The sequence below is a fragment of the Coregonus clupeaformis genome, chromosome 26 (assembly GCF_020615455.1).
Source record: "Coregonus clupeaformis isolate EN_2021a chromosome 26, ASM2061545v1, whole genome shotgun sequence".
NCBI classification, from domain to species: domain Eukaryota; kingdom Metazoa; phylum Chordata; class Actinopteri; order Salmoniformes; family Salmonidae; genus Coregonus; species Coregonus clupeaformis.
In genome coordinates, this window is record NC_059217.1 from 36,389,299 (window position 1) to 36,415,679 (window position 26,381).

The 26,381-nt window shown below is 44.9% G+C and overlaps 1 protein-coding gene across 1 annotated transcript in view; it reads left to right on the forward strand.

The window, feature by feature from the left end:
- The window catches only part of abcc8 (ATP-binding cassette, sub-family C (CFTR/MRP), member 8), a 162,222-nt gene that overhangs the window by 5,883 nt on the left and 129,958 nt on the right, over positions 1–26,381 (forward strand). Inside the window, exons 3-4 of the mRNA XM_041849747.2 lie at positions 11,180–11,301; positions 25,899–26,065. Coding sequence (XP_041705681.1) covers positions 11,180–11,301; positions 25,899–26,065 — 289 coding nt within the window. The remainder of the gene's footprint in view (positions 1–11,179; positions 11,302–25,898; positions 26,066–26,381) is intronic.

A 26,381-nucleotide genomic window follows, 5' to 3' on the forward strand; every position in this document is an offset into this window, starting at 1 on the left:
AATATTATTTTTGCGCTAGTTGCCTGTACTTGCACCAAAACCCCAGTATTTTTCCTTCTTAGCTTGTTCTGAATTTTCTTTTTAAGAAAGGACCCAATTTGTTTTCAGCACTTTTATTTCCATGACTGATCAAAACTCGTTTTCTCATGGCTCTCTCTTGTCCCTCTGCAGCAGACATATAGTGAGCAATATGTTTGGAACATCAAATCACAATAAAATCACATTATCGAATCGCAATACATATAGAATCGTGAGAATCGCAATACATATCATATCGGCACCTAAGTATTATGATAATATGGTATCGTGAGGTCCCTGGCAATTCCCAGCCCTAATGCATGTCAATCTCTCCTGGCTCAAAGTAGAGGAGAGATTGACTGCATCAAATCAAAATAAAATCAAGGTTTATTGGTTGCATACACAGATTTGTACGTTATTGCAGGTGCAGCAAAATGCTTGTTTTTAGCTCCAACAATGCAGTAATTCCTAGCAATACAAAACAATACACACATAATCCAAAAAGTAAAAATTAAGAAATTAAGAAATAGAATTAGCAATGTCAGAGTCCGGAATATATATATATACAGTTGAAGTCGGAAGTTTACATACACCTTAGCCAAATACATTTAAACTCAGTTTTTCACAATTCCTGACATTTAATCCTAGTACAAATTCCCTGTATTAGGTCAGTTAGGATCACCACTTTATTTTAAGAATGTGAAATGTCAGAATAATAGTAGAGAGAATGATTTATTTCAGCTTTTATTTATTTCATCACATTCCCAGTGGGTCAGAAGTTTACAAACACTCAATTAGTATTTGGTTGCATTGCCTTTAAATTGTTTAACTTGGGTCAAACGTTTCGGGTAGCCTTCCACAAGCTTCCCACAATAAGTTGGGTGAATTTTGGCCCATTCCTCCTGACAGAGCTGGTGTAACTGAGTCAGGTTTGTAGGCCTCCTTGCTCGCACACGCTTTTTCAGTTCTCCCCACAAATGTTCTATAGGATTGAGGTCAGGGCTTTGTGATGGCCACTCCAATACCTTGACTTGTTGTCCTTTAGCCATTTTGCCACAACTTTGGAAGTATGCTTGGGGTCATTGTCCATTTGGAAGACCATTTGCGACCAAGCTTTAACTTCGTGACTGATGTCTTGAGATGTTGCTTCAATATATCCACATAATTTTCCTTCCTCATGATGCCATCTATTTTGTGAAGTGCACCAGTCCCTCCTGCAGCAAAGCACCCCAACAGCATGATGCTGCCACCCCCGTGCTTCACGGTTGGGATGGTGTTCTTCGGCTTGCAAGCTACCCCCTTTTACCTCCAAACATAACGATGGTCATTATGGCCAAACAGTTCTATTTTGTTTCATCAGACCAGAGGACATTTCTCCAAAAAGTACAGTCTTTGTCCCCATGTGCAGTTGCAAACCGTAGTCTGGCTTTTTTATGGAGGTTTTGGAGCAGTGGCTTCTTCCTTGCTGAGCGGCCTTTCAGGTTATGTCGATATAGGACTCGTTTTACTGTGGCTATAGATACTTTTGTACCCGTTTCCTCCAGCATCTTCACAAGGACCTTTGCTGTTGTTCTGGGATTGATTTGCACTTTTCGCACCAAAGTACGCTCATCTCTAGGACAGAACGCGTCTCCTTCCTGAGCGGTATGACGGCTGCGTGGTCCCATGGTGTTTATACTTGCGTACTATTCTTTGTACAGATGAACGTGGTACCTTCAGGCGTTTGGAAATTGCTCCCAAGGATGAACCAGACTTGTGGAGGTCTACCATTTTATTTCTGAGGTCTTGGCTGATTTATTTTGATTTTCCCATGATGTCAAGGAAAGAGGCACTGAGTTTGAAGGTAGGCCTTGAAATACATCCACAGGTACACCTCCAATTGACTCAAATGATGTCAATTAGCCTATCAGAAGCTTCTAAAGCCATTACATCATTTTCTGGAATTTTCCAAGCTGTTTAAAGGCACAGTCAACTTAGTGTATGTAAACTTCTGACCCACTGGAATTGTGATACATTGAATTATAAGTGAAATAATCTGTTTTTAAACAATTGTTGGAAAAATTACTTGTGTCATGCACAAAGTAGATGTCCTAACCGACTTGCCAAAACTATAGTTTGTTAACAAGAAATGTGTGGAGTGGTTGAAAAACAAGTTTTAATGACTCCAACCTAAGTGTATGTAAAATTCTGACTTCAACTGTACATATGAAGTGGGTAAAACAGTATGTCAACATTATTAAAGTGACTAGTGTTCAATGGCTCTATTACATAGGGCAGCAGCCTGTAAGGTGCACGGTAGAGTCCCGGGTGGTAGCCTGCTACTTACAGTGACTAAGGTTCAGGGCAGGGTACTGGGTGGAGGCCAGCTAGTGTTGACTGTTTAACAGTCTGGTGCCCTGGAGATAGAAGCTGTTTATCAGTCTCTCGGTCCCAGCTTTGATGCAGCTGTAATGTCTCCACCTTCAAGAGGGTAGTGGGGTGAAAATGCCATTACTCGGGTGGCTCAGGTCCTTGATTATCTTCTTGGCCTTCCTGTGTCCTGGCGGGCAGACAGTGTGCCCCTGGTGATGTGTTGGGGGCTGACCGCACCACCATCTGGAGAGCCCTGCGGTTGCGGACGGTACAATTTTAGTACCAGGCGCTGATACAGCCCAACAGGATGCTCTCAATGGTGCATTTGTAGATGTTCGTGAGGGTCTAAGGGCCCAAGACAAATTTCTTCAGCCTCCTGAGGCTGAAGAATTGCTGTTTGCACTTTCTTCACCACATTGTCTGTGTGAAGGGACCATTTGTGTCATCAGTGATGTGCACAGTGAGGAACTATATATTTTTTTAGCCTCTCTACTGCGACCCCGTGGTCCACGATCAGCTCCTTCGTTTTGTTGACGTTGAAGGGAGAGGTTATTTTTCTGGCACCATTTTGCCAGGGTTCTCACCTTCTCCCTGTAGGCTGTCTCGTCGTTGTTGGTAATCAGGCCTACCACTGTTGTGTCGTCAGCAAACTTGATGATTGAGTTGGAGACGTGCGTGGCCACGCAGTCATGGGTGAACAGGGAGTACAGGAAGGGGCTGAGCAGTGCACCCCTGTGGGGCCCCCATGTTGAGGATCAGCATGGCTGAGGCGTTGTTGTCTACCTTCACCACTTGGGGTTGGCCCAAAAGGAAGTCCAGGACCCAGTTTCACAGGGAGCCTGAGTTTAGTGATGAACTTGAAGGGTACTGCAGCCAGATTTGTTTTGGGATTGTTTTTCATATCTGTGTTTTTTCATGTACAATGATTGATTGATTGATTCATGTTATGCTGCACAAAGATAAATAACATATATTTTTCAAAACAAATCGACAAAACAAAAGGTTCTTCCAGGCAAGAGTGTACACTGGGTAAATAGTGGACAGAACACACGTTGGGTTCTTTTTTATCCAGCCAGTTGGGTCACTTAGTTGGATTATTGAGCTTTGATCCATCGGGTCACGTCAGAAGACTGGAGGCGTGGCTTAGTAGGGGTGTGGCTTTCAGATAGTTATTTTTGGCCACCCATGAGAGTAAATGTCATTCTGGTACATCTTTTCTGTTGTATTGTCAATACATGTAAAGCATTAGTACTGTCATTTTGGAGCTTAATGATGCTTACGCAAGTTAAGTGCCTATGTGTATCTCAATGTTGGAGTAGTTACTGCTTTGTTATGGTTTTTAATTTATGCTATTAATTGTATATAAAAATATATATAATGTGGAAAAATATTGAAGGGAAAATTGAATTTATATAGGCCACGCCTCCTGAAAGTAACCTATGTATTACATTATAAAAGACCCACATGTTGGGTCAACCCAGCATAAAAAGTGAATAAAAACCCAACGAATGGTTAAATTAAGCAATGTTTGGGTAATCCAAAGCAGTGGCCTATTGGGGGTGTGGCTTTCAGATAGTTATTCTTGGCCACATGTGAGAGTAAATGTCATTAATGTTCATCATGTTAAGTTTGTACACTGCAACATTTTATTTTCCTTCAATATTTTCACATATTACATATTTTAATATAAAATGTATAAGTTTATTATTTAAACATTCTAACAAAGTGGTAACCCTCCCAACATTGGGAAATGCATAGGCACTTAAGTAACTCATACTCTTCTGTAGTGATGTTACGTTTGATACCAGAGCTCAGAGGCATGCATCAAAATCGCTAAGCAGTTAACTTTGAAGTAGTGTGCCAATGCGTGTATGACTTTATTAGAGGTATGTCATCAATGATGTCCAAAGCTTTGTTTGATCACGTGCTTTTTCAAACCATGTGTTGCAAAATGCGAGATCCCACTGATTTTGCTGTGGTTCCAGTGTTTTCTTCGGTTCAAAACTGCTTTCAAACACCGACCTCTACTGGACACCATACTTACAAATATAGTTTGGATTTTGTACAAACAATTTTCACCTGACCGGTAGCTTAGCAAGTAGAGTAGGGAACTATGGAACATCCAGGGACGTGAGGGTATGAGGTTGAATCCTGTTGAAGGCACACTATATTTTTTTAATGTGAAACCACACTTTCTGCACTGTTCAAATAATTTATTTTATTTCATATAGTACATGAGCTTCTGTCTTAAGCATCCTAAATAATGCTATAGAGGCAATTTTTGAAAAATAGTGAAGGCAAAAATGGGAAGCATGGTGCAAGATGCGAACCTGATATTCCCAGTGGTGGAAAAGGTACCCAATTGTCATACTTGAGTAAAAGTAAAGATACCTTAATAGAAAATGACAAGTAAAAGTGAATGTCACCCAGTAAAATATTACTTGAGTAAAAGTCTAAAAGTATTTGGTTTTAAATACATTTAAGTATCAAAAGTAAATGTAATTGCAAAAATATACTTAAGTATCAAAAGTAAAAGTATAAATCATTTAAAATGGCTTATATTAAGCAAACCAGACGTTGTCTTGACAAGTGTGTGAATTTGACCATTTTCCTATCCTGCTAAGCATTCAAAATGTAACGAGTACTTCTGGGAAAATGTATGGAGTAAAAGGTACATTCTTTTCTTAAGGAATGTAGTGAAGTAAAAGTAGCGAAAAATAGAAATAGTAAAGTAAAGTACAGATACCCCAAAAAAACTACTTAAGTACAGTACTTTACACCACTGGGTATTCCAAATGATTATAGGCTACTAAAGCCAACAACTAACCACTGCGCCACAGAGTTTCGCTGAAAAAGTGGAGAAATATAATATCGATAATCACACACTTCTATATATTGCTGACAAGCGGATGACACAAATTTACAATGTGAACAGATAATGAAGCTCTGAGTAAAAAAAGTGGTCAGATGACGCAGATGCTAAGCTACAGGACTGTTTTGCTAGCACAGACTGGAACATGTTCCGGGATTCTTCAGACAGCATTGAGGAGTACACCACATCAGTCACTGGCTTCATCAATAAGTGCATCGATGATGTCGTCCCCACAGTGACCGTACGTACATACCCCAACCAGAAGCCATGGATTACAGGAAACATCCGCACTGAGCTAAAGGGTAGAGCTGCCGCTTTCAAGGAACGGGACTCTAACCCGGACGCTTATAAGAAATCCCGCTATGACCTCCGACGAACCATCAAACAGGCAAAGAGTCAATACAGGTCTAAGATTGAATCATACTACACTGGCTCTGACGCTCGTCGGATGTGGCAGGGCTTGAAAACTATTACAGACTACAAAGGGAAGCACAGCCGCGAGCTGCCCAGTGACACAAGCCTACCAGACGAGCTAAACCACTTCTATGCTCGCTTCGAGGCAAGCAACACTGAAGCATGCACGAGAGCACCAGCTGTTCCGGACGACTATGTGATCACGCTCTCCGTAGCCGATGTGAGTAAGACTTTTAAGCAGGTCAACATTCACAAGGCCGCAGGGCCAGACGGATTACCAGGACGTGTACTCCGAGCATGTGCTGACCAACTGGCAAGTGTCTTCACTGACATTTTCAACATGTCCCTGACTGAGTCTGTAATACCAACATGTTTCAAGCAGACCACCATAGTCCCCGTGCCCAAGAACTCTAAGATAACCTGCCTAAATTACTACCGACCCGTAGCACTGACGTCTGTAGCCATGAAGTGCTTTGAAAGACTGGTCATGGCTCACATCAACAGCATAATCCCAGAAACCCTAGACCCACTCCAATTTGCATACCGCCCCAACAGATCCACAGATGATGCAATCTCTATCGCACTCCACACTGCCCTTTCCCACCTGGACAAGAGGAACACCTACGTGAGAATGCTATTCATTGACTACAGCTCAGCATTCAACACCATAGTGCCCTCTAAGCTCATCACTAAGCTAAGGATCCTGGGACTAAACACCTCCCTCTGCAACTGGATCCTGGACTTCCTGACGGGCCGCCCCAGGTGGTAAGGGTAGGTAACAACACATCTGCCACACTGATCCTCAACACGGGGCCCCCTCAGGGGTGCGTGCTCAGTCCCCCTCCTGTACTCTCTGTTCACCCATGACTGCATGGCCAGGCACGACTCCAACACCATCATTAAGTTTGCCGACGACACAACAGTGGTAGGCCTGATCACCGACAACGATGAGACAGCCTATAGGGAGGAGGTCAGAGATCTGGCCGTGTGGTGCCAGGACAACAACTTCTCCCTCAACGTGACCAAGACAAAGGAGATGATTGTGGACTACAGGAAAAAAAGAGGACTGAGCACGCCCCCATTCTCATCGACGGGGCTGTAGTGGAACAGGTTGAGAGCTTCAAGTTCCTTGGTGTCCACATCACCAACGAACTATCATGGTCCAAACACACCAAGACAGTCGTGAAGAGGGCACGACAAAGCCTATTCCCCCTCAGGAGACTAAAAAGATTTGGCATGGGTCCTCAGATCCTCAAAAAATTCTACAGCTGCACCATCGAGAGCATCCTGACTGGTTGCATCACCGCCTGGTATGGCAACTGCTTGGCCTCTGACCGCAAGGCACTACAGAGGGTAGTGCGTACGGCCCAGTACATCACTGGGGCAAAGCTCCCTGCCATCCAGGACCTCTATACCAGGCGGTGTCAGAGGAAGGCCCTCAAAATTGTCAAAGACTCCAGCCACCCTAGTCATAGACTGTTCTCTCTGCTACCGCACGGCAAGCGGTACCGGAGTGCCAAGTCTAGGTCCAAAGACTTCTCAACAGCTTCTACCCCCAAGCCATAAGACTCCTGAACAGCTAATCATGGCTACCCGGACTATTTGCACTGCCCCCCCACCCCATCCTTTTTACGCTGCTGCTACTCTGTTAAGTATTTATGCATAGTCACTTTAACTCTACCCACATGTACATATTACCTCAACTACCTCAACTAGCCGGTGCCCCGCACATTGACTATGCAACGGTACCCCCCTGTATATATAGCCTCCCTACTGTCACTTTATTTTACTGTATATATAGCCTCCCTACTGTCACTTTATTTTACTTCTGCTCTTTTTTTCTCAACACTTTTTTGTTGTTGTTTTATTCTTACTTTTTTGTTTAAAATAAATGCACTGTTGGTTAAGGGCTGTAAGTAAGCATTTCACTGTAATGTCTGCACCTGTTGTATTCGGCGCATGTGACCAATAAAATTTGATTTGATTTGATTTGAGTAGTGAACCTTTATTTTGGCACAATTTGGTGAGGACATCAAAGCCTAAAGAAAGCCTCGGGTTCCTAGCACTACTCTTTTGGAAGCCATATTAAAGCTACAAAAATGTCAGTATTCAACCTTTACATGTGTTAACAATGCAACAGAACCGGTATGACATTCACTCACACTGGTGGCCTAAAATAACTACCTGAAAGCCACGCCCCTACTAAGCCGTTCCTCCAGTCTTCTGCTCTGACCCGGTGGATCATACATTTTTTGATATACAGTACCAGTCTAAAGTTTGGACACACCTACTCATTCAAGGGTTTTTCTTTATTTTTACTATTTTCTACATTGTAGAATAATAGTGAAGACATCAAAACTATGAAATAACACATATAGAATCATGTAGTAACCAAAAAGTGTTAAACAAATCAAAACATAGTTTAGATTTTAGATTCTTCAAAGTAGCCACCCTTTGCCTTGATGACAATTTTGCACACTCTTGGCCTTCTCTCAACCGAGCACTTTTTAACCCAGCATTATTTTGTGTGTACAGTCCCCAAACAGTCCCCTACACTCCCCTACACTCCACTACAGTCCCCTACACTCCCCTACAGTTCCCTACACTCCCCTACAGTTCCCTACAGTTCCCTACACTCCCCTACACTCCGCTACAGTCCCCTACAGTTCACTACACTCCCCTACACTCTCCTACACTCCCCTACAGTTCCCTACACTCCCCTACACTCCCCTACAGTTCCCTACACTCCCCTACAGTTCCCTACACTCCCCTACAGTCCCATACACTCCCCTACAGTCCCCTACACTCCGCTACAGTCCCCTACACTCCCCTACAGTTCCCTACACTCCCCTACAGTTCCCTACAGTTCCCTACACTCCCCTACACTCTGCTACAGTCCCCTACAGTTCACTACACTCCCCTACACTCTCCTACACTCCCCTACAGTCCCCTACACTCCCCTACAGTTCCCTACACTCCCCTACACTCCCCTACAGTTCCCTACACTCCCCTACAGTTCCCTACACTCCCCTACAGTCCCCTACACTCCCCTACACTCCCATACACTCCCCTACAGTTCCCTACACTCCCCTACACTCCCCTACACTCCACTACAGTCCACTACAGTCCCCTACACTCCGCTACAGTCCCCTACACTCCCCTACAGTCTCCTACAGTCCCCTACACTCCCCTACAGTCCCATACACTCCGCTACAGTCCCCTACACTCCCCTACAGTCCCCTACACTCCCCTACAGTCCCCTACAGTCCCCTACATTCCGCTACAGTCCCCATACACTCCCCTACAGTCCCCTACACTCCCCTACAGTCCCCTACACTCCCCTACAGTCCCCTACAGTCCACTACAGTCCTCTACAGTCCCCTACAGTCCACTACAGTCCCCTACAGTCCCCTACACTCCCCCCTACAGTCCACTACAGTCCCCTACAGTCCACTACAGTCCACTACAGTCCCCTACAGTCCACTACAGTTCCCTACACTCCCCTACAGTCCCCTACACTCCCCTACAGTCCCCTACACTCCCCTACAGTCCCCTACACTCCGCTACAGTCCCCTACACTCCGCTACAGTCCCCTACACTCCCCTAAAGTTCCCTACAGTCCACTACAGTCCACTACAGTCCCCTACAGTCCACTACAGTTCCCTACACTCCCCTACAGTCCCCTACACTCCGCTACAGTCCCCTACACTCCGCTACAGTCTCCTACACTCCCCTACAGTCCCCTACACTCCCCTACAGTCCCTTACACTCCGCTACAGTCCCCTACACTCTGATACAGTCCCCTACACTCCCCTAAAGTTCCCTACAGTCCACTACAGTCCCCTACACTCCCCTAAAGTTCCCTACAGTCCACTACAGTCCCCTACACTCCCCTACAGTTCCCTACAGTCCACTACAGTCCACTACAGTCCCCTACAGTCCACTACAGTTCCCTACACTCCCCTACAGTCCCCTACACTCCGCTACAGTCCCCTACACTCCGCTACAGTCCCCTACACTCCCCTACAGTCCCCTACACTCCCCTACAGTCCCTTACACTCCGCTACAGTCCCCTACACTCCGCTACAGTCCCCTACAGTCCCCTAAAGTTCCCTACAGTCCACTACAGTCCCCTACACTCCCCTAAAGTTCCCTACACTCCCCTAAAGTTCCCGTCAGTCCACTACAGTCCACTACAGTCCCCTACAGTCCACTACAGTTCCCTACACTCCCCTACAGTCCCCCTACACTCCGCTACAGTCCCCTACACTCCGCTACAGTCCCCTACACTCCCCTACAGTCCCCTACACTCCCCTACAGTCCCTTACACTCCGCTACAGTCCCCTACACTCCGCTACAGTCCCCTACACTCCGCTACAGTCCCCTACACTCCGCTACAGTCCCCTACACTCCGCTACAGTCCCCTACACTCCGCTACAGTCCCCTACACTCCCCTAAAGTTCCCTACAGTCCACTACAGTCCCCTACAGTCCACTACAGTTCCCTACACTCCCCTACAGTCCCCTACAGTCCCCTACACTCCGCTACAGTCCCCTACACTCCGCTACAGTCCCCTACACTCCCCTACAGTCCCCTACACTCCCCTACAGTCCCTTACACTCCGCTACAGTCCCCTACACTCCGCTACAGTCCCCTACAGTCCCCTAAAGTTCCCTACAGTCCACTACAGTCCCCTACACTCCCCTAAAGTTCCCTACACTCCCCTAAAGTTCCCGTCAGTCCACTACAGTCCACTACAGTCCCCTACAGTCCACTACAGTTCCCTACACTCCCCTACAGTCCCCTACACTCCGCTACAGTCCCCTACACTCCGCTACAGTCCCCTACACTCCCCTACAGTCCCCTACACTCCCCTACAGTCCCTTACACTCCGCTACAGTCCCCTACACTCCGCTACAGTCCCCTACACTCCGCTACAGTCCCCTACACTCCGCTACAGTCCCCTACACTCCCCTAAAGTTCCCTACAGTCCACTACAGTACCCTACACTCCCCTAAAGTTCCCTACAGTCCACTACAGTCCCCTACACTCCCCTAAAGTTCCCTACAGTCCACTACAGTCCCCTACACTCCCCTACAGTTCCCTACAGTCCACTACACAGGATTATTATTCTCTGTGGAATTGAATTGAATGGAAGAGCTCTCCTCCTGCACTCCAGCCTTTCACTCCAGAATACCATTCACTATAACATAATGCCTTATTGTAGCTATTATATGGCTTCAAGTTGTTCTATGACATATCAAATCAAGTTGTTCTATGACATATAAAATCTACAATCAAGTTGTTGTATGACATATAAAATCTACAATTAAGTTGTTGTATGACATTAAATCTACAATCAAGTTGTTGTATGACATAAAATCTACAATCAAGTTGTTTTATATAGAATGGTTTTAAACGCACCGATTGGGATGTGTGTGTGCGTCTGTGTGAGCGTGTGTGTTAACCTTGTCCTGTCCCGTGTGTGTGTGTGTGTGTGTGTGTGTGTGTGTGTTCTCCCAGGTTCACACAGTCCCTCCACCTGCACCTGTACATGCCTGCAGGCCTGGCCTTCATGGCTGGGATCACCTCCATCATCTACTACCACAATATAGAGACCTCCAACTTCCCCAAGCTACTGCTAGGTAAGGCTTTTTAATACTTACCTCCAACTTCCCCAAGCTACTGCTAGGTAAGGCTTTTTAATACTTACCTCCAACTTCCCCAAGGTACTGCTAGGTAAGGCTTTTAATACTTACCTCCAACTTCCCCAAGCTACTGCTAGGTAAGGCTTTTTAATACTTACCTCCAACTTCCCCAAGCTACTGCTAGGTAAGGCTTTTTAATACTTACCTCCAACTTCCCCAAGCTACTGCTAGGTAAGGCTTTTTAATACTTACCTCCAACTTCCCCAAGCTACTGCTAGGTAAGGCTTTTTAATACTTACCTCCAACTTCCCCAAGCTACTGCTAGGCAGGGCTCCTTAATGGTTCTCGAAGCACTTTTCAGTGTGTTGTAACAAATTGCTGTAAATTTACAGCAAAACTTTCACAGTTAGCTACAGTACTGCAAAGAGCAATGCATTATGGGGGCTCAATGTCGTTCCACTGCACTGCTATAAAACTGTATTATCTGTTTTGCTGTGTATTTACAGCAGCATAGTGTGAATTATGGTGCATTGTGGGAAGATGTTGTGGGCGTTGATTGAATCTCTTGCTAATTAACATATTTTGAGGCGGGCCTTGTAAGTTGTAGCCGTTAGTGAGAATGCTGTGGTAGTAGTGCCCTAACAATTTGAACCACTAATATAAAATAGAGATTGAATATAAAGCTGGGTGGGTTTGCCCTGTAATCACAGCCTGTTTGGAAGCCTTTTTTAGACCTCTAGAAGTTTAAGTGATGCCAAACACCAAATATGAATAAATATGTTGAGGTTTTCCAGGCAATTGTGTCAAAATTAGGTTAATTACTCAAGGCTCTGATCAACAGTTTCTTCTAGTAGCACCTGCTTGTCAAAAGAATTTAGAGCAGCCAAATTACTATGACTTAAAGGAAGCTGGTAGCAAGTTACTGTGAATATTACAGTAACGTACTTTGCACTAGCCAGAGATGGGCAAAGATACATCCAGAAGTTCTCATGTTACAAATACAGGCTATTTTGAAGACCAATTTATCCTTAATTCCCAGTAACGGTTACAGAAATGTTTTACTTGCTATGGCTGTGATATGTTAAAAAAAAAATCAACCTTAGATGAATCGCTCTGGAAAATAATGTCTGATAAATTGCCAAAATGTAAAAGTTAAAAATGAGCATTAGCAAAGCAAACAACTGGGTATTAATCGAATGAGCTCCGCCCTCAAACTATTTGTATTTTGATCAAATTTGGCCTTGTTTGGGGCAGAGCAATAGCGGTGCGTGGGTAGAATAACTGGGGAAGCCAAGCCAAGGAAAAATAGCTATATTACAACCTATGTGTTGTTTATATACCTTGACACCGTTTATATACCTTGACACCACACTTTTGTTTCATCACAAAACCGGAGCGCAACATCTGTTCGGTGAAGTCCACAAAACATATTGCATGTAACAAACAGTTACATAACCTACAGCATGGTCAAGAAAGTTAATGTTTCTGACATTTTCGGACTACTAAACAACTATTGATTTAGAACCATGGAGAGTTACTGCAAGTCGGAAAGAAAACAGGAGCTGCCTCCACTATTCCAGCACCATTTCAACTTCAACATCATCTAATCACCTATGCTTAGTCTACTACAGTGACAACTAAAAGATACCAAAAATGATTTAGTGCAATCGACGTCAGCTAAATATGATGAGGCTGTCCATGGTACTGATATCCTTGCATGCTTGCAAGTAGAAAAAACTTTCACTGCCAGCAATGCCATCCTCCTTTTTCATGTTGCTTAAACGTTCTATTAGTCTGTTATACAGTACACACGTTCAGTTTTTGTTGTCCTAGGCTACCTGGCTAAAATGCTTGCTCGCTAGCCTAACTTCCTTTCATGGGCAACAATGTGCTATGCTTACTACATCTAGCTACATGTTGAACTTTCATCCTCTCAGGCCAGGGACACAATGTATACATTTATGGTTGGATCAGAATCACCATTAAAATCATTGGCCAGTATGGAGAATTAAGTAAAACCACAAGTCCAAATCCCTATCTCCATCTATGGCTAATTTAGGAATGGGACAATTTTAGCTAGCTAGCTAGCCACCAGAGGACAACAACAGAACGAGATGCAACAATTACATTTTTTCTGTCAATGACGTCTGGATTCTGGTGATGTGATTGGTTTGAAGCCAAATCCAAACTGTCTTCCCTTGACATGTTATTTTAATGTGCTAGGACCATTCACAGCTGAGCTCGCTCAGTTTATTTAGCTCAACTCTGATTGACTAATATTTTAAAAATTATCAAGGGAGGCCAAATGCTCGCTGGATTCCCTTGCATTCAATGCTATGGGCGGCAACAATGTCATACTCTTTTTGACCAGACAGCATCAGATAGTTGGGCTACACATACCGAGACAGAGGGGCGTTTTGTCGTTCCCTCGGATGCTTTCTCCTGTGAGATACATTCAGCCTCTTACAAATTGAAGGAAATTTATGAAACACAGAGAGACGAAAGATACATGATTTTGTATGTTTTTTTTATATTTTTTATTTTGTGTAAAAAAATGTGGGAAGCCTGGCTTCCCTTGGCAGCCATGAATACACACCACTGGGGCAGAGGTCATTAGAATAATACCCAGCAGAGTGCTTTGCAAGTGTTCAGTTTACATGTACATTTTGGTCATTTAAAGCACACGCTCTTATCTAGAATGACTTGTATTATCCTAAGGTAAACAAGAATATACCACAGTCATAGCAAGTAAAAAGATTATGTTACCGTTACCGAAAATGTTGTGGTTAAGCGGGCTACTTGCAATATGTACAGTGGGGAAAAAAAGTATTTAGTCAGCCACCAATTGTGCAAGTTCTCCCACTTAAAAAGATGAGAGAGGCCTGTAATTTTCATCATAGGTACACGTCAATTATGACAGACAAATTGAGGGAAAAAAATCTAGAAAATCACATTGTAGGATTTTTTATGAATTTATTTGCAAATTATGGTGGAAAATAAGTATTTGGTCACCTACAAACAAGCAAGATTTCTGGCTCTCACAGACCTGTAACTTCTTCTTTAAGAGGCTCCTCTGTCCTCCACTCGTTACCTGTATTAATGGCACCTGTTTGAACTTGTTATCAGTATAAAAGACACCTGTCCACAACCTCAAACAGTCACACTCCAAACTCCACTATGGCCAAGACCAAAGAGCTGTCAAAGGACACCAGAAACAAAATTGTAGACCTGCACCAGGCTGGGAAGACTGAATCTGCAATAGGTAAGCAGCTTGGTTTGAAGAAATCAACTGTGGGAGCAATTATTAGGAAATGGAAGACATACAAGACCACTGATAATCTCCCTCGATCTGGGGGCTCCACGCAAGATCTCACCCCCGTGGGGTCAAAATGATCACAAGAATGGTGAGCAAAATCCCAGAACCACACGGGGGGACCTAGTGAATAACCTGCAGAGAGCTGGGACCAAAGTAACAAAGCCTACCATCAGTAACACACTACGCCGCCAGGGACTCAAATCCTGCAGTGCCAGACGTGTCCCCCTGCTTAAGCCAGTACATGTCCAGGCCCGTCTGAAGTTTGCTAGAGTGCATTTGGATGATCCAGAAGAGGATTGGGAGAATGTCATATGGTCAGATGAAACCAAAATAGAACTTTTTGGTAAAAACTCAACTCGTCGTGTTTGGAGGACAAAGAATGCTGAGTTGCATCCAAAGAACACCATACCTACTGTGAAGCATGGGGGTGGAAACATCATGCTTTGGGGCTGTTTTTCTGCAAAGGGACCAGGACGACTGATCCGTGTAAAGGAAAGAATGAATGGGGCCATGTATCGTGAGATTTTGAGTGAAAACCTCCTTCCATCAGCAAGGGCATTGAAGATGAAACGTGGCTGGGTCTTTCAGCATCACAATGATCCCAAACACACCGCCCGGGCAACGAAGGAGTGGCTTCGTAAGAAGCATTTCAAGGTCCTGGAGTGGCCTAGCCAGTCTCCAGATCTCAACCCCATAGAAAATCTTTGGAGGGAGTTGAAAGTCCGTGTTGCCCAGCGACAGCCCCAAAACATCACTGCTCTAGAGGAGATCTGCATGGAGGAATGGGCCAAAATACCAGCAACAGTGTGTGAAAACCTTGTGAAGACTTACAGAAAACGTTTGACCTGTGTCATTGCCAACAAAGGGTATATAACAAAGTATTGAGAAACTTTTGTTATTGACCAAATACTTATTTTCCACCATAATTTGCAAATAAATTCATAAAAAATCCTACAATGTGATTTTCTGGAAATTTTTTTCTCATTTTGTCTGTCATAGTTGACGTGTACCTATGATGAAAATGACAGGCCTCTCTCATCTTTTTAAGTGGGAGAACTTGCACAATTGGTGGCTGACTAAATACTTTTTTTCCCCACTGTATAAAAAAAATACAATGTATATGTATTCTAATTAAACTGTTACAAAATAGGCTACATAAATTGTAGTTCAGGCCAGTGAAATGCAAATGACAAAATAGGTATTGAAAATACCTATATAAAATACAGGTAACGTAAATATTGCCTAGCTACCGGCACTTTAAATCTGCAATACTAATTACTGTGCTTCCAGTAATGCACTGTAAATTCTAGAAATACAGTATGTTACTGTAGTCAGGTGTTACAGTAAAAGTCCTGCAAATCTACAGTAATTTACTGGCTACTGTGCTGCCAATAATTTACTCTAAATTTACAGTAACCTACTGGCTACTGAGCTGCCAGCAATTTACTGTAAAATTTACAGGACATTTTTTATAGTGTGTGTTTATGCATAGTGTGTGTGTGTGTGTGTGTATGCATAAAGTGTGTGTGTGTGTGTGTGTGTGTGTGTGTGTGTGTGTGTGTGTGTGTGTGTGTGTGTGTGTGTGTGTGTGTGTGTGTGTGTGTGTGTGTGTGGATGTGTGCGTACAAACTATGGCAGAATGGTCACCACACTTTAATGCACAGCTCACCTCACTTTAGTACTAAACATGAAAACGTCCATCTTCCACTGCTGAAATCTGCCTCTGCAGTGCAAAGAAGCCAAAGGATGTAGAAGAGATGCCCAATTACTGTGTGGTGGATAAACCTTGTATGACTCACTGTAGCCTTGCTGGCCCCTAAGGCCTTCTAAGCACAATCAATGAGCAATTCAATGATGTACTGTACGTGGTTTCGTCTAAACCAGGGATGGGCAACTGGCGGGGGGAACTCAGTCGGGGTCTCAACTTAATGTTGAGAGTTAGAATAATCGAATACACAAGGTGACATTTCAAAATTTGGTTGTACATCAGCAGTTTTTTTCATGTTATGTCAGTCAATGTCACTCACTCAATTAGCCCATGTCAGCCAAAAAAAAAGTGATTGGTAAATTAGTCTAGCCAGCTATCTAAACTTGTAGTAATCATGGTCAAATTACCGACCGTGGGGCCCCCATTGATTTTGTTACTCACTGTCCCTCAGATATCATATTCAAAACAGCAAACATTGGCAAAATGAGTAGAATTGCAGGAAATGAGCTGTAAAATTGCTAAATCTTCTCTTCATCCCGTAGCAAAATGTGTAGAATCGCAGCAAACATGCTTTCAAACTTCAAAATGTTCCCTCCGCTGTCAAGATGGGGGCCGCTAAAATATTTTGCTCGCAATGTGAGGGGCCCCACAACACAATTTCACTTAGGGCCCCCAAAAGGCTAGGGCTGGCTCTGACTGCATGTGTGGGTATGCAGACCTGCAAGCCACTCATGGTGGTCAGATTGTTTGTGGCCCCCACCCCCATCAAAGATGCCCATCCCTGGTCTAAACCATAGGCATTACAAATGTACTGTTAATCCAGATGCACGGTTCATTATGTTGAGCTGGTTATCGGTCTGTAGGTATGAGGCAATATTGTTAAAAGTCCAATTACATTCTGATTGAATGGCTGTTAATTCTACTGCAGTATGAGGTAGAGAAACAATGTAGTAGAATATTCTATGTGTGTCCGCTGAGCATGAGTCAGAGATATGATTTGTGTAAAGATTGTATACTTGTGTATATTCCAAACCGATATTAGGTTGAAATGGGATTGTTTTTTCAATACTGTGTACTGTAGTTATTCTCGTAAATAATTTGTATTGAATAAGTAGTGATACAAATGACAGCTGAGAATATTAAAGGTCCTGCACAGTCAACATCATGTTTTTTATTACATTTGATGATATTTGGTGAAACCAGATCAAAGTAGGATGACCAAAGTATGAAAAATGACTGTTGCTTAACATTGATAAAGTTTGATCATAACATTACTGGTCCCCTCCCCAGTGTCAAAAAGTTGGCTTTAGACGGCTGGATTATAAAGGCTTTTGTGACTTTACGAAAATCCTCTCAATGCACCAATGGTAACGTTTTATTATCTTTCCTAATTTAGTACCGCCTTGTAACCAACATCACAAAAGGTGTGTTCGCAGAGGGGCGTGGGTTACTTAGCTAGGTAGCTAGTCTACTGGTGCCAAAATTTGACTGCAGCGTATCAACAAATATAATGACATGTTTCCCCTATTCATCTAAGGCAGGGGTCTCCAACAGGTCGATCGCGCCAGTAGCTCGCAACCCACCTATGAGTTCTGATTCTGAAATTGTGAAAGTACATGCAATTTTCACGTGTTCCACAGCAAAACTGTCACAAATCTCACAAGTACCAGACAACACAAGCTCCCAGCTACTATCTAATCACTGCTACATTGACATTATCCCACCCCCTTAAAGCCACTATTGACTTAAAAAGCCAAAATGACACTATCTGCCAATTCATTTCCAGCAATATTGCCTCTGTCTGTGTGGTGTGCACATTTGTCCATCACTCCGTGTGTAGCCAGTTGATGCGATAACCCTCTTGTGGGTTGACAGAAATACTTTCCCCAAAAGCTTCTCAAATAATTGTTAACCTGGCAGAAGTATATAATGAGTAAGTATTTTTTATTTATTTAACCAGGCAAGTCAAATTCTTATTTACAATGAAGGTGTCACACTCTGGCTCTGGGGACTTTATATGTTGAGTCAGGGTGTGTAGATTCCGTGTGTTTTTGTGCTGTGTTTTAGTGTCTAGTTGTTCTATGTCTAGGTTGGCCTGAGTGACTCCCAATCAGAGGCAACGAGTGTCAGCTGTTTGCTGGTTGTCTCTGATTGGGAGCCATATTTAAACTGTCGGTTTTCCTTTGTGTTTTGTGGGTTCTTGTTTCGTGTTGGTTGTGTTTGACCGTTTACTGTCACGTTACCATCTTTTGTTGTTTTGATCGCGTTTCACTAAATAAATGAGTATGTTTGCCTGCAACGCTGCGCCTTGGTCTACTCCTTACCCAGACGTTCGTGACAGAAGAACCCACCAAAACTGGACCAAGCAGTGAGTCGAGGAGCCATCGCCGGGGAGATCCCTAGCAGATCTCCGTGGCAGCCTCGACTGGGTCAAGCCGAGGGAAGAGCAGAGAGAGTGGACGTGGGAACAATGGAGGAAGAGCCTCGACTGGGTCAAGCCCATTGAGGAGCTGAATAGCGGGAGTTGGAAGCAGAGGAGTGAGAGTTGGGCGAGAAGTATAGAGGCCTGGCCCACGGGGAGGAGAGAACCCCAGAAAATTTTTAGGGGGGGGGCTCACGACGTGGACGACGGGGCAGCAGGAGGCCGCGAAGGAGCGGTCCAGCGGGTGTGCAGAGGAGGCCGCCAGGTTAAGGGGGCCACTGGTCACAGAGGAGAGGGAGAATGTGGAGGCACGGCGAGAGGTACTGGGGTGTGTTACCAGTCCGGTCCGGCCCGTTCCTGATCCCTGCGTAGGGCCAGTGGTGTGTGTCCCCAGTACGGTCCGGCCTGTTCCTGTTCCTCGCATCGAGCCTGTGGTGCGTGTCGTCAGCCCGGCCCGGCCTGTTCCTGCTCCCCACACCGAGCCTATGGTGCGCTTCGTCAGCCCTGTCCGGCCTGTTCCTGCTCCCCGCACAAAGTCTGTGGTGCGTTTCGTCAGCCCTGTCCGGCCCGTTCCTGCTCTCCGCACCAAGTCTGTGGTGCGCGTCGCCAGCCCGGTCCGGCCCATTCCTGCTCCCCGCACCAGGTCTGTGGTGCGTTTCGTCAGCCCTGTCCGGCCTGTTCCTGCTCTCCGCACCAAGTCTGTGGTGCGCGTCGCCAGCCCAGTCCGGCCCATTCCTGCTCCCCGCACCAAGTCTGTGGGGCGTTTCGTCAGCCCTGTCCGGCCCGCTCCTGCTCTCCACACCAGGCCAGTGGTGTGCGTCGTCAGTCCGGTGAGGCCCGTTCCGGCTCCACGCACCAAGCCAGGGGTGCGTATCGTCAGCCCGGTCCGGTCCGTTGCTGCTCCACGCACCAAGCCAGAGTTGCGCATCGTCAGCCAGGTCCGGTCCGTTCCTGCCTCACGCGCCAAGCCAGGGGTGCGCGTCGTCAGTCCGGTGCCTGATCAGGTACTGGTCAGCTGCTCCACAACGGAGCTTAAGCAATCCGCTCCGTCGATGTCCAGTCCTGATCCAGTCAGCGGGTCAGACCGGACCAGGGGCGCTACGGGGGGATTATGGAGGGGTGGTGGTCAAGCCCGGAGCCGGAGCCGCCTCCGAGGAGGAATGCCCACCCAGCCCTCCCCTGTTTGGGGTTTTGTTGAGGCGCGGTCGCAGTCCGCGCCTTTGGGGGGTACTGTCACACTCTGGCTCTGGGGACTTTATATGTTGAGTCAGGGTGTGTAGATTCCGTGTGTTTTTGTGCTGTGTTTTAGTGTCTAGTTGTTCTATGTCTAGGTTGGCCTGAGTGACTCCCAATCAGAGGCAACGAGTGTCAGCTGTTTGCTGGTTGTCTCTGATTGGGAGGCATATTTAAACTGTCGGTTTTCCTTTGTGTTTTGTGGGTTCTTGTTTCGTGTTGGTTGTGTTTGACCGTTTACTGTCACGTTACCGTCTTTTGTTGTTTTGATCGCGTTTCACTAAATAAATGAGTATGTTTGCCTGCAACGCTGCGCCTTGGTCTACTCCTTACCCAGACGATCGTGACAGAAGGCCTACACCAGCCAAACCCGGACGACGCTGGGCCAATTGTGCACCGCCCTATGGGACTCCCAATCACGGCTAGTTGTGATACAGCCTGGAATTGAACCAGGGGGTCTGTAGTCACGCCTCAAGCATTGAGATCCAGTGCCTTAGACTGCTGCGCCACTCGGGAGCCCACGAGTATATCATTATATCATTTGTATCTATTATTTGTTATTTTAAAACTTTGCCATGAAATGAACAGTAGCAGTACAGGACCATCGCTTATTATTTTTTTATTTTAATGTAATTTTTGTTGGGACCAGCACATAAGACGGCACATTCCTCACTCGCTAGATGCACAATCAAATCAAATCAAATTGTATTTGCCACATGCGCTGAATACAACAGGTGTAGACCTTACAGTGAAATGCTTACTTACAAGCCCTTAACCAACAATGCAGTTTTAAGAAAAAAAGTGTTACGTAAAAAATAGCGAAGTAAAAAATAAAAAATAATTAAAGAGCAGCAGTAAAATAAAATAACAGTAGGGAGGCTATATACAGGGGGTACCGGTACAGAGTCAATGTGCGGGGGCACCGGTTAGTCGAGGTAATATGTACATGTAGGTAGAGTTATTAAAGTATTAATATATAATATGTAAAGTGACTATGCAAACAGTGGCTTGTGAAAGTATTCACCCCCCTTGGCATTTTTCCTATTTTGTTGCCTTACAACCTGGAATTAAAATTGATTTTTGGGGGGTTTGTATCATTTGATTTAAACAAAATGCCTACCACTTTGAAGATGCAAAATATTTTTTATTGTGGAACAAACAAGGTGCAGCGTGGTATGCGTACATGTTTAATATTATAATAAACACTTGACAAAATAACAAAAGCAACTGAACGTGAAGTTCTAAAGGCTAACAGCAAACAGAAACAAGGCTAAACAGAAACAAGATCCCACCACTAAAGGTAGGCAAAATGGCTGCCTAAGTATGATCCCCAATCAGAGACAACGATAGACAGCTGCCTCTGATTGGGAACCACACCCGGCCAACAGAGAAATAGAATAAACTAGATTCTATCCAAATCACACCCTGACCTAACCAAACAGAGAATACAGGTGATCTCTAAGGTCAGGGCGTGACAACCCCCCAAAGTCAATAATTTGTAGAGCCACCTTTTGCAGCAATTACAGCTGCAAGTCTCTTGGGGTATGTCTCTATAAGCTTGGCACATCTAGCCACTGGGATTTTTGCCCATTCTTCAAGGCAAAACTGCTCCAGCTCCTTCAAGTTGGATGGGTTCCGCTGGTGTACAGCAATCTTTAAGTCATACCACAGATTCTCAATTGGATTGAGGTCTGGGCTTTGACTAGGCCATTCCAAGACATTTAAATGTTTCTCCTTAAACCACTCGAGTGTTGCTTTAGCAGTATGCTTAGGGTCATTGTCCTGCTGGAAGGTGAACCTCCGTCCCAGTCTCACATCTCTGGAAGACTGAAAAAGGTTTCCCTCATGAATTTCCCTGTATTTAGTGCCATCCATCATTCCTTCAATTCTGACCAGTTTCCCAGTCCCTGCCGATGAAAAACATCCCCACAGCATGATGCTGCCACCACCATGCTTCACTGTGGGGATGGTGTTCTCGGGGTGATGAGAGGTGTTGGTTTTGGGCCAGACATAGCGTTTTCCTTGATGGCCAAAAAGCTCAATTTTAGTCTCATTTGACCAGAGTACCTTCTTCCATATTTTTGGGGTGTCTCCCACATGCCTTTTGGCAAACACCAAACGTGTTTGCTTATTTTTTTCTTTAAGCAATGGCTTTTTTCTGGCCACATTTCTGTAAAGCCCAGCTCTGTGGAGTGTACAGCTTAAAGTGGTCCTATGGACAGATACTCCAATCTCCGCTGTGGAGCTTTGCAGCTTCTTCAGGGTTATCTTTGGTCTCTTTGTTGCCTCTCTAGTTAATGCCCTCCTTGCCTGGTCCGTGAGTTTTGGTGGGTGGCCCTCTCTTGGCAGGTTTGTTGTGGTGCCATCTTCTTTTAAATTTTTTATAATGGATTTAATGGTGCTCCATGGGATGTTCAAAGTTTATTATATTTTTTTGATAACCCAACCCTGATCTGTACTTCTCCACAACTTTGTCCCTGACCTGTTTGGAGAGCTCCTTGGTCTTCATGGTGCCGCTTGGTTGGTGGTGCCCCTTGCTTAGTTGTGTTGCAGACTCTGGGGCCTTTCAGAACAGGTGTATATATACTGAGATTATGTGACAGATTATGTGACACTTAGATTGCATACAGGTGGACTTTATTTAACTAATTATGTGACTTCTGAAGGTAATTGGTTGCACCAGATCTTATTTATTACACTACCCCGGTCACCAGCTCTGCACCCTCCGCTGCAACTTGCCCATGCCCGCCCCTTCTCCGCTATGCAATCCGGTTTCCGAGCTGGTCATGGGTGCACCTCAGCCACGCTCAAGGTCCTAAACGATATTATAACCACGATCGATAATAGACAGTACTGTGCAGCCGTCTTCATCGACCTGGCCAAGGCTTTCGACTCTGTCAACCACCGCATTCTTATTGGCAGACTAAATAGCCTTGGTTTCTCAAATGACTGCCTCGCCTGGTTCACCAACTACTTCTCAGATAGAGTTCAATGTGTCAAATCGGAGGGCCTGTTGTCTGGACCTATGGCAGTCTCTATGGGGGTGGCACAGGGTTCAATTCTTGGGCCGACTCTTTTCTCTGTGTATATCAATGATGTCGCTCTTGCTGCTGGTGATTCTCAGATCCACCTCTACGCAGACGACACCATTTTGTATACATCTTCATTGGACACTGTGTTAACAAACCTCCAAACGAGCTTCAATGCCATACAACACTCCGTCCGTAGCCTCCAACTGCTCTTAAACACAAGTAAAACTAAATGCATGCTCTTCAATCGAACACTGCTGGCACCTGCCCACCCGACTAGAATCACTACTCTCGACGGGTCTGAACTAGAGTATGTGGACAACTACAAATACCTAGGTGTCTGGTTAGACTGTAAACTCTCCTTCCAGACTCACATTAAGCATCTCCAATCCAAAGTTAAATCCAGAATCGGCTTCCTATTTCGCAACAAAGCCTCCTTCACTCATGCTACCAAACATGCCCTCGTAAAACTGACTATCCTACCAATCCTTGACTTCGGCGATGTCATTTACAAAATAGCCTCCAACACTCTACTCAGCAAATTGGATGTAGTCTATCACAGTGCCATCCATTTTGTCACCAAAGCCCCATATACTACCCACCATTGTGGCTCTCGTTGGCTGGCCCTCACTACATGTTCGTCGTCAAACCCACTGGCTCCAGGCCATCTATAAATCACTGCTAGGCAAATCCCCGCCTTATCTTAGCTCATTGGTCACCATAGCAACACCCACCCGTAGTATTCGCTCCAGCAGGTATATCTCACTGGTCATCCCCAAAGCCAACACCTCCTTTGGCCACCATTCCTTCCAGTTCTCTGCTGCCAATGACTGGAACGAACTGCAAAAATCTCTGAAGCTGGAGACTCTTATCTCCCTCACTAACTTTAAGCATCAGTTGTCAGAGCAGCTTACCGATCACTGCACCTGTACACAGCCCATCTGAAATTAGCCCACCCAACTACCTCATCCCCATATTGTTATTTATTTTGCTCATTTGCACCCCACTATCTCTATTTGCACATCATCTCTTGCACATCTATCATTCCAGTGTTAATACTAATTGTAATTATTTTAAACTATGGCCTATTTATTGCCTTACCTCCATAACTTGCTACATTTGCACACACTGTATATATATTTTCTATTTTCTGTCGTATTTTTGACTTTATGTTTTGTTTTACCCCATATGTAACTCTGTGTTGTTGTTTTTATCGCACTTCTTTGCTTTATCTTGGCCAGGTCGCAGTTGTAAATGAGAACTTGTTCTCAACTGGCTTACCTGGTTAAATAAAGGTGAAATAAATAAAATAAATAAATACATTTAGGGGCTTCATAGCAAAGGGGGTGAATACCTATTCATGCACCACTTTTCCGTTATTTATTTTTTAGAATTTTTGAAACAAGTTATTTTTTAAATTTCACTTCACCAATTTGGACAATTTGTGTATGTCCATTACATGAAATCCAAATAAAAATCCATTTAAATTACAGGTTGTAATGCAACAAAATATAAAAAATGCCAAGGGGGATGAATACTTTTGCAAGGCACTGTAGATAATATACAGAGTAGCAGCAGTGTATAAGAGGGTGGGGTGTGGTGGGGGGTCAATGCATATAGTCTGGGTAGCCATGATTAGCTGTTCAGGAGTCTTATGGCTTGGGGGTAGAAGCTGTTAAGAAGCCTTTTGGACCTAGACTTGGCGTCCCGATACTGCTTGCCATGCGGTAGCAGAGAGAACATAGACTAGGGTGGCTGGAGTCTTTGACAATTTTTAGGGCCTTCCTCTGACATCGCCTGGTATAGAGGTCCTGGATGGCAGGAAGCTTGGCCCCGGTGATGTACTGGGCCGTACGCACTACCCTATGTAGTGCCTTGCGGTCGGAGGCCGAGCAGTTGCCATACCAGGCAGTGATGCAACCAGTCACGATGCTCTCGATGGTGCAGCTGTAGAACTTTTTGAGGATCTGAGGACCCATGCCAAATCTTTTCAGTCTCCTGAGGGGGAATAGGCATTGTCGTGCCCTCATCACGACTGTCTTGGTGTGTTTGGACCATGATAGTTTGTTGGTGATGTGGATACCAAGGATCTTGAAGCTCTCAACCTGTTCCACTACAGCCCCGTCGATGAGAATGGGGGCTTGCTCAGTCCTCTTTTTTTCCCTGTAGTCCACAATCATCTCCTTTGTCTTGATCACGTTGATGGAGAGGTTGTTATCTTGGCACCACATGGCAAGGTCTCTGACCTCCTCCCTATAGGCTGTCTCATCGTTGTCGGTGATCAGGCCTACCACTGTTGTGTCGTCGGCAAACTTAATGATGGTGTTGGAGTCGTGCCTGGCCATGCAGTCATGGGTGAACAGGGAGTACAGGAGGGGACTGAGCACGCACCCCTGAGGGGCCCCCGTGTTGAGGATCTGTCAGGTAAGCTAGGCTGTGTCTTGGGGATTTAGAATGGATAGCATAGTGAGTGATTTGTCTTTTGACAGGTAGGCACAGTAATTCTGACAGTTTATTACAGCTGTTTATTCCCTATTGACACTGAGTTGTAACATGAGTAGAGCCATCAGAAATGCTATGACACAAAATGTAAACTAAACCGACAAAAGCAGAGGAAAGATAGGAAACATGGATTATAAAATGTATGCATGATATTCACTTCACATTCGCTGTGCCTCACAGAAGACAGTCCACTCCTGATGCAGTGTTCAATTCCTTTGACTTACTCTGGATATCTGCATCATCTGTATAGGAATGTATAGGACGTTCCTAACCCTTTACATTTATCAGGAGTTGACTTGAAAATGACTTGTGTAGTCAGACTGAGTGGGGATTTCCTTATGATTCCAGACATGTTCTAATGTTCCTCTCTGATCCTCTCTGAAGCTCTACTGTTCTACTGGGTCTTGGCCTTTCTGATGAAGACCATCAAGTTTGCCAAGTACACAGAGCACGGCATCGGCCTGAGACAACTCCGCTACTGCATCACAGGACTCCTGGTCCTGCTCTACGGACTACTGCTGGCTGTGGAGATCAACGTCATACTGGGCAGGGTGAGCACCAGTGTGTGTGGGAGTGGAATGGAATGTGTGTGTGTGCCCATGCATTTGTGTGTGTGTATTTGTGCGTACCTTTTTGTGTGTATCATCCTAGAGTGAGGAGTGTGTGTGTGTGTGTGTGTGTGTGTGTGTGTGTGTGTGTGTGTGTGCACGCACGTGCATACGTGCAAGCATACATTTGTGTGTATGCATCGATTTTCCTCAGTGTGACTGGCGGCCATCTCTTTCCTGTCTTTCCTGTGTCTTTCAATCTAGCATTTTGGATGCTCCTGCACATTGGATGATCAGTATTGCTGCCTACAGGTCTGCT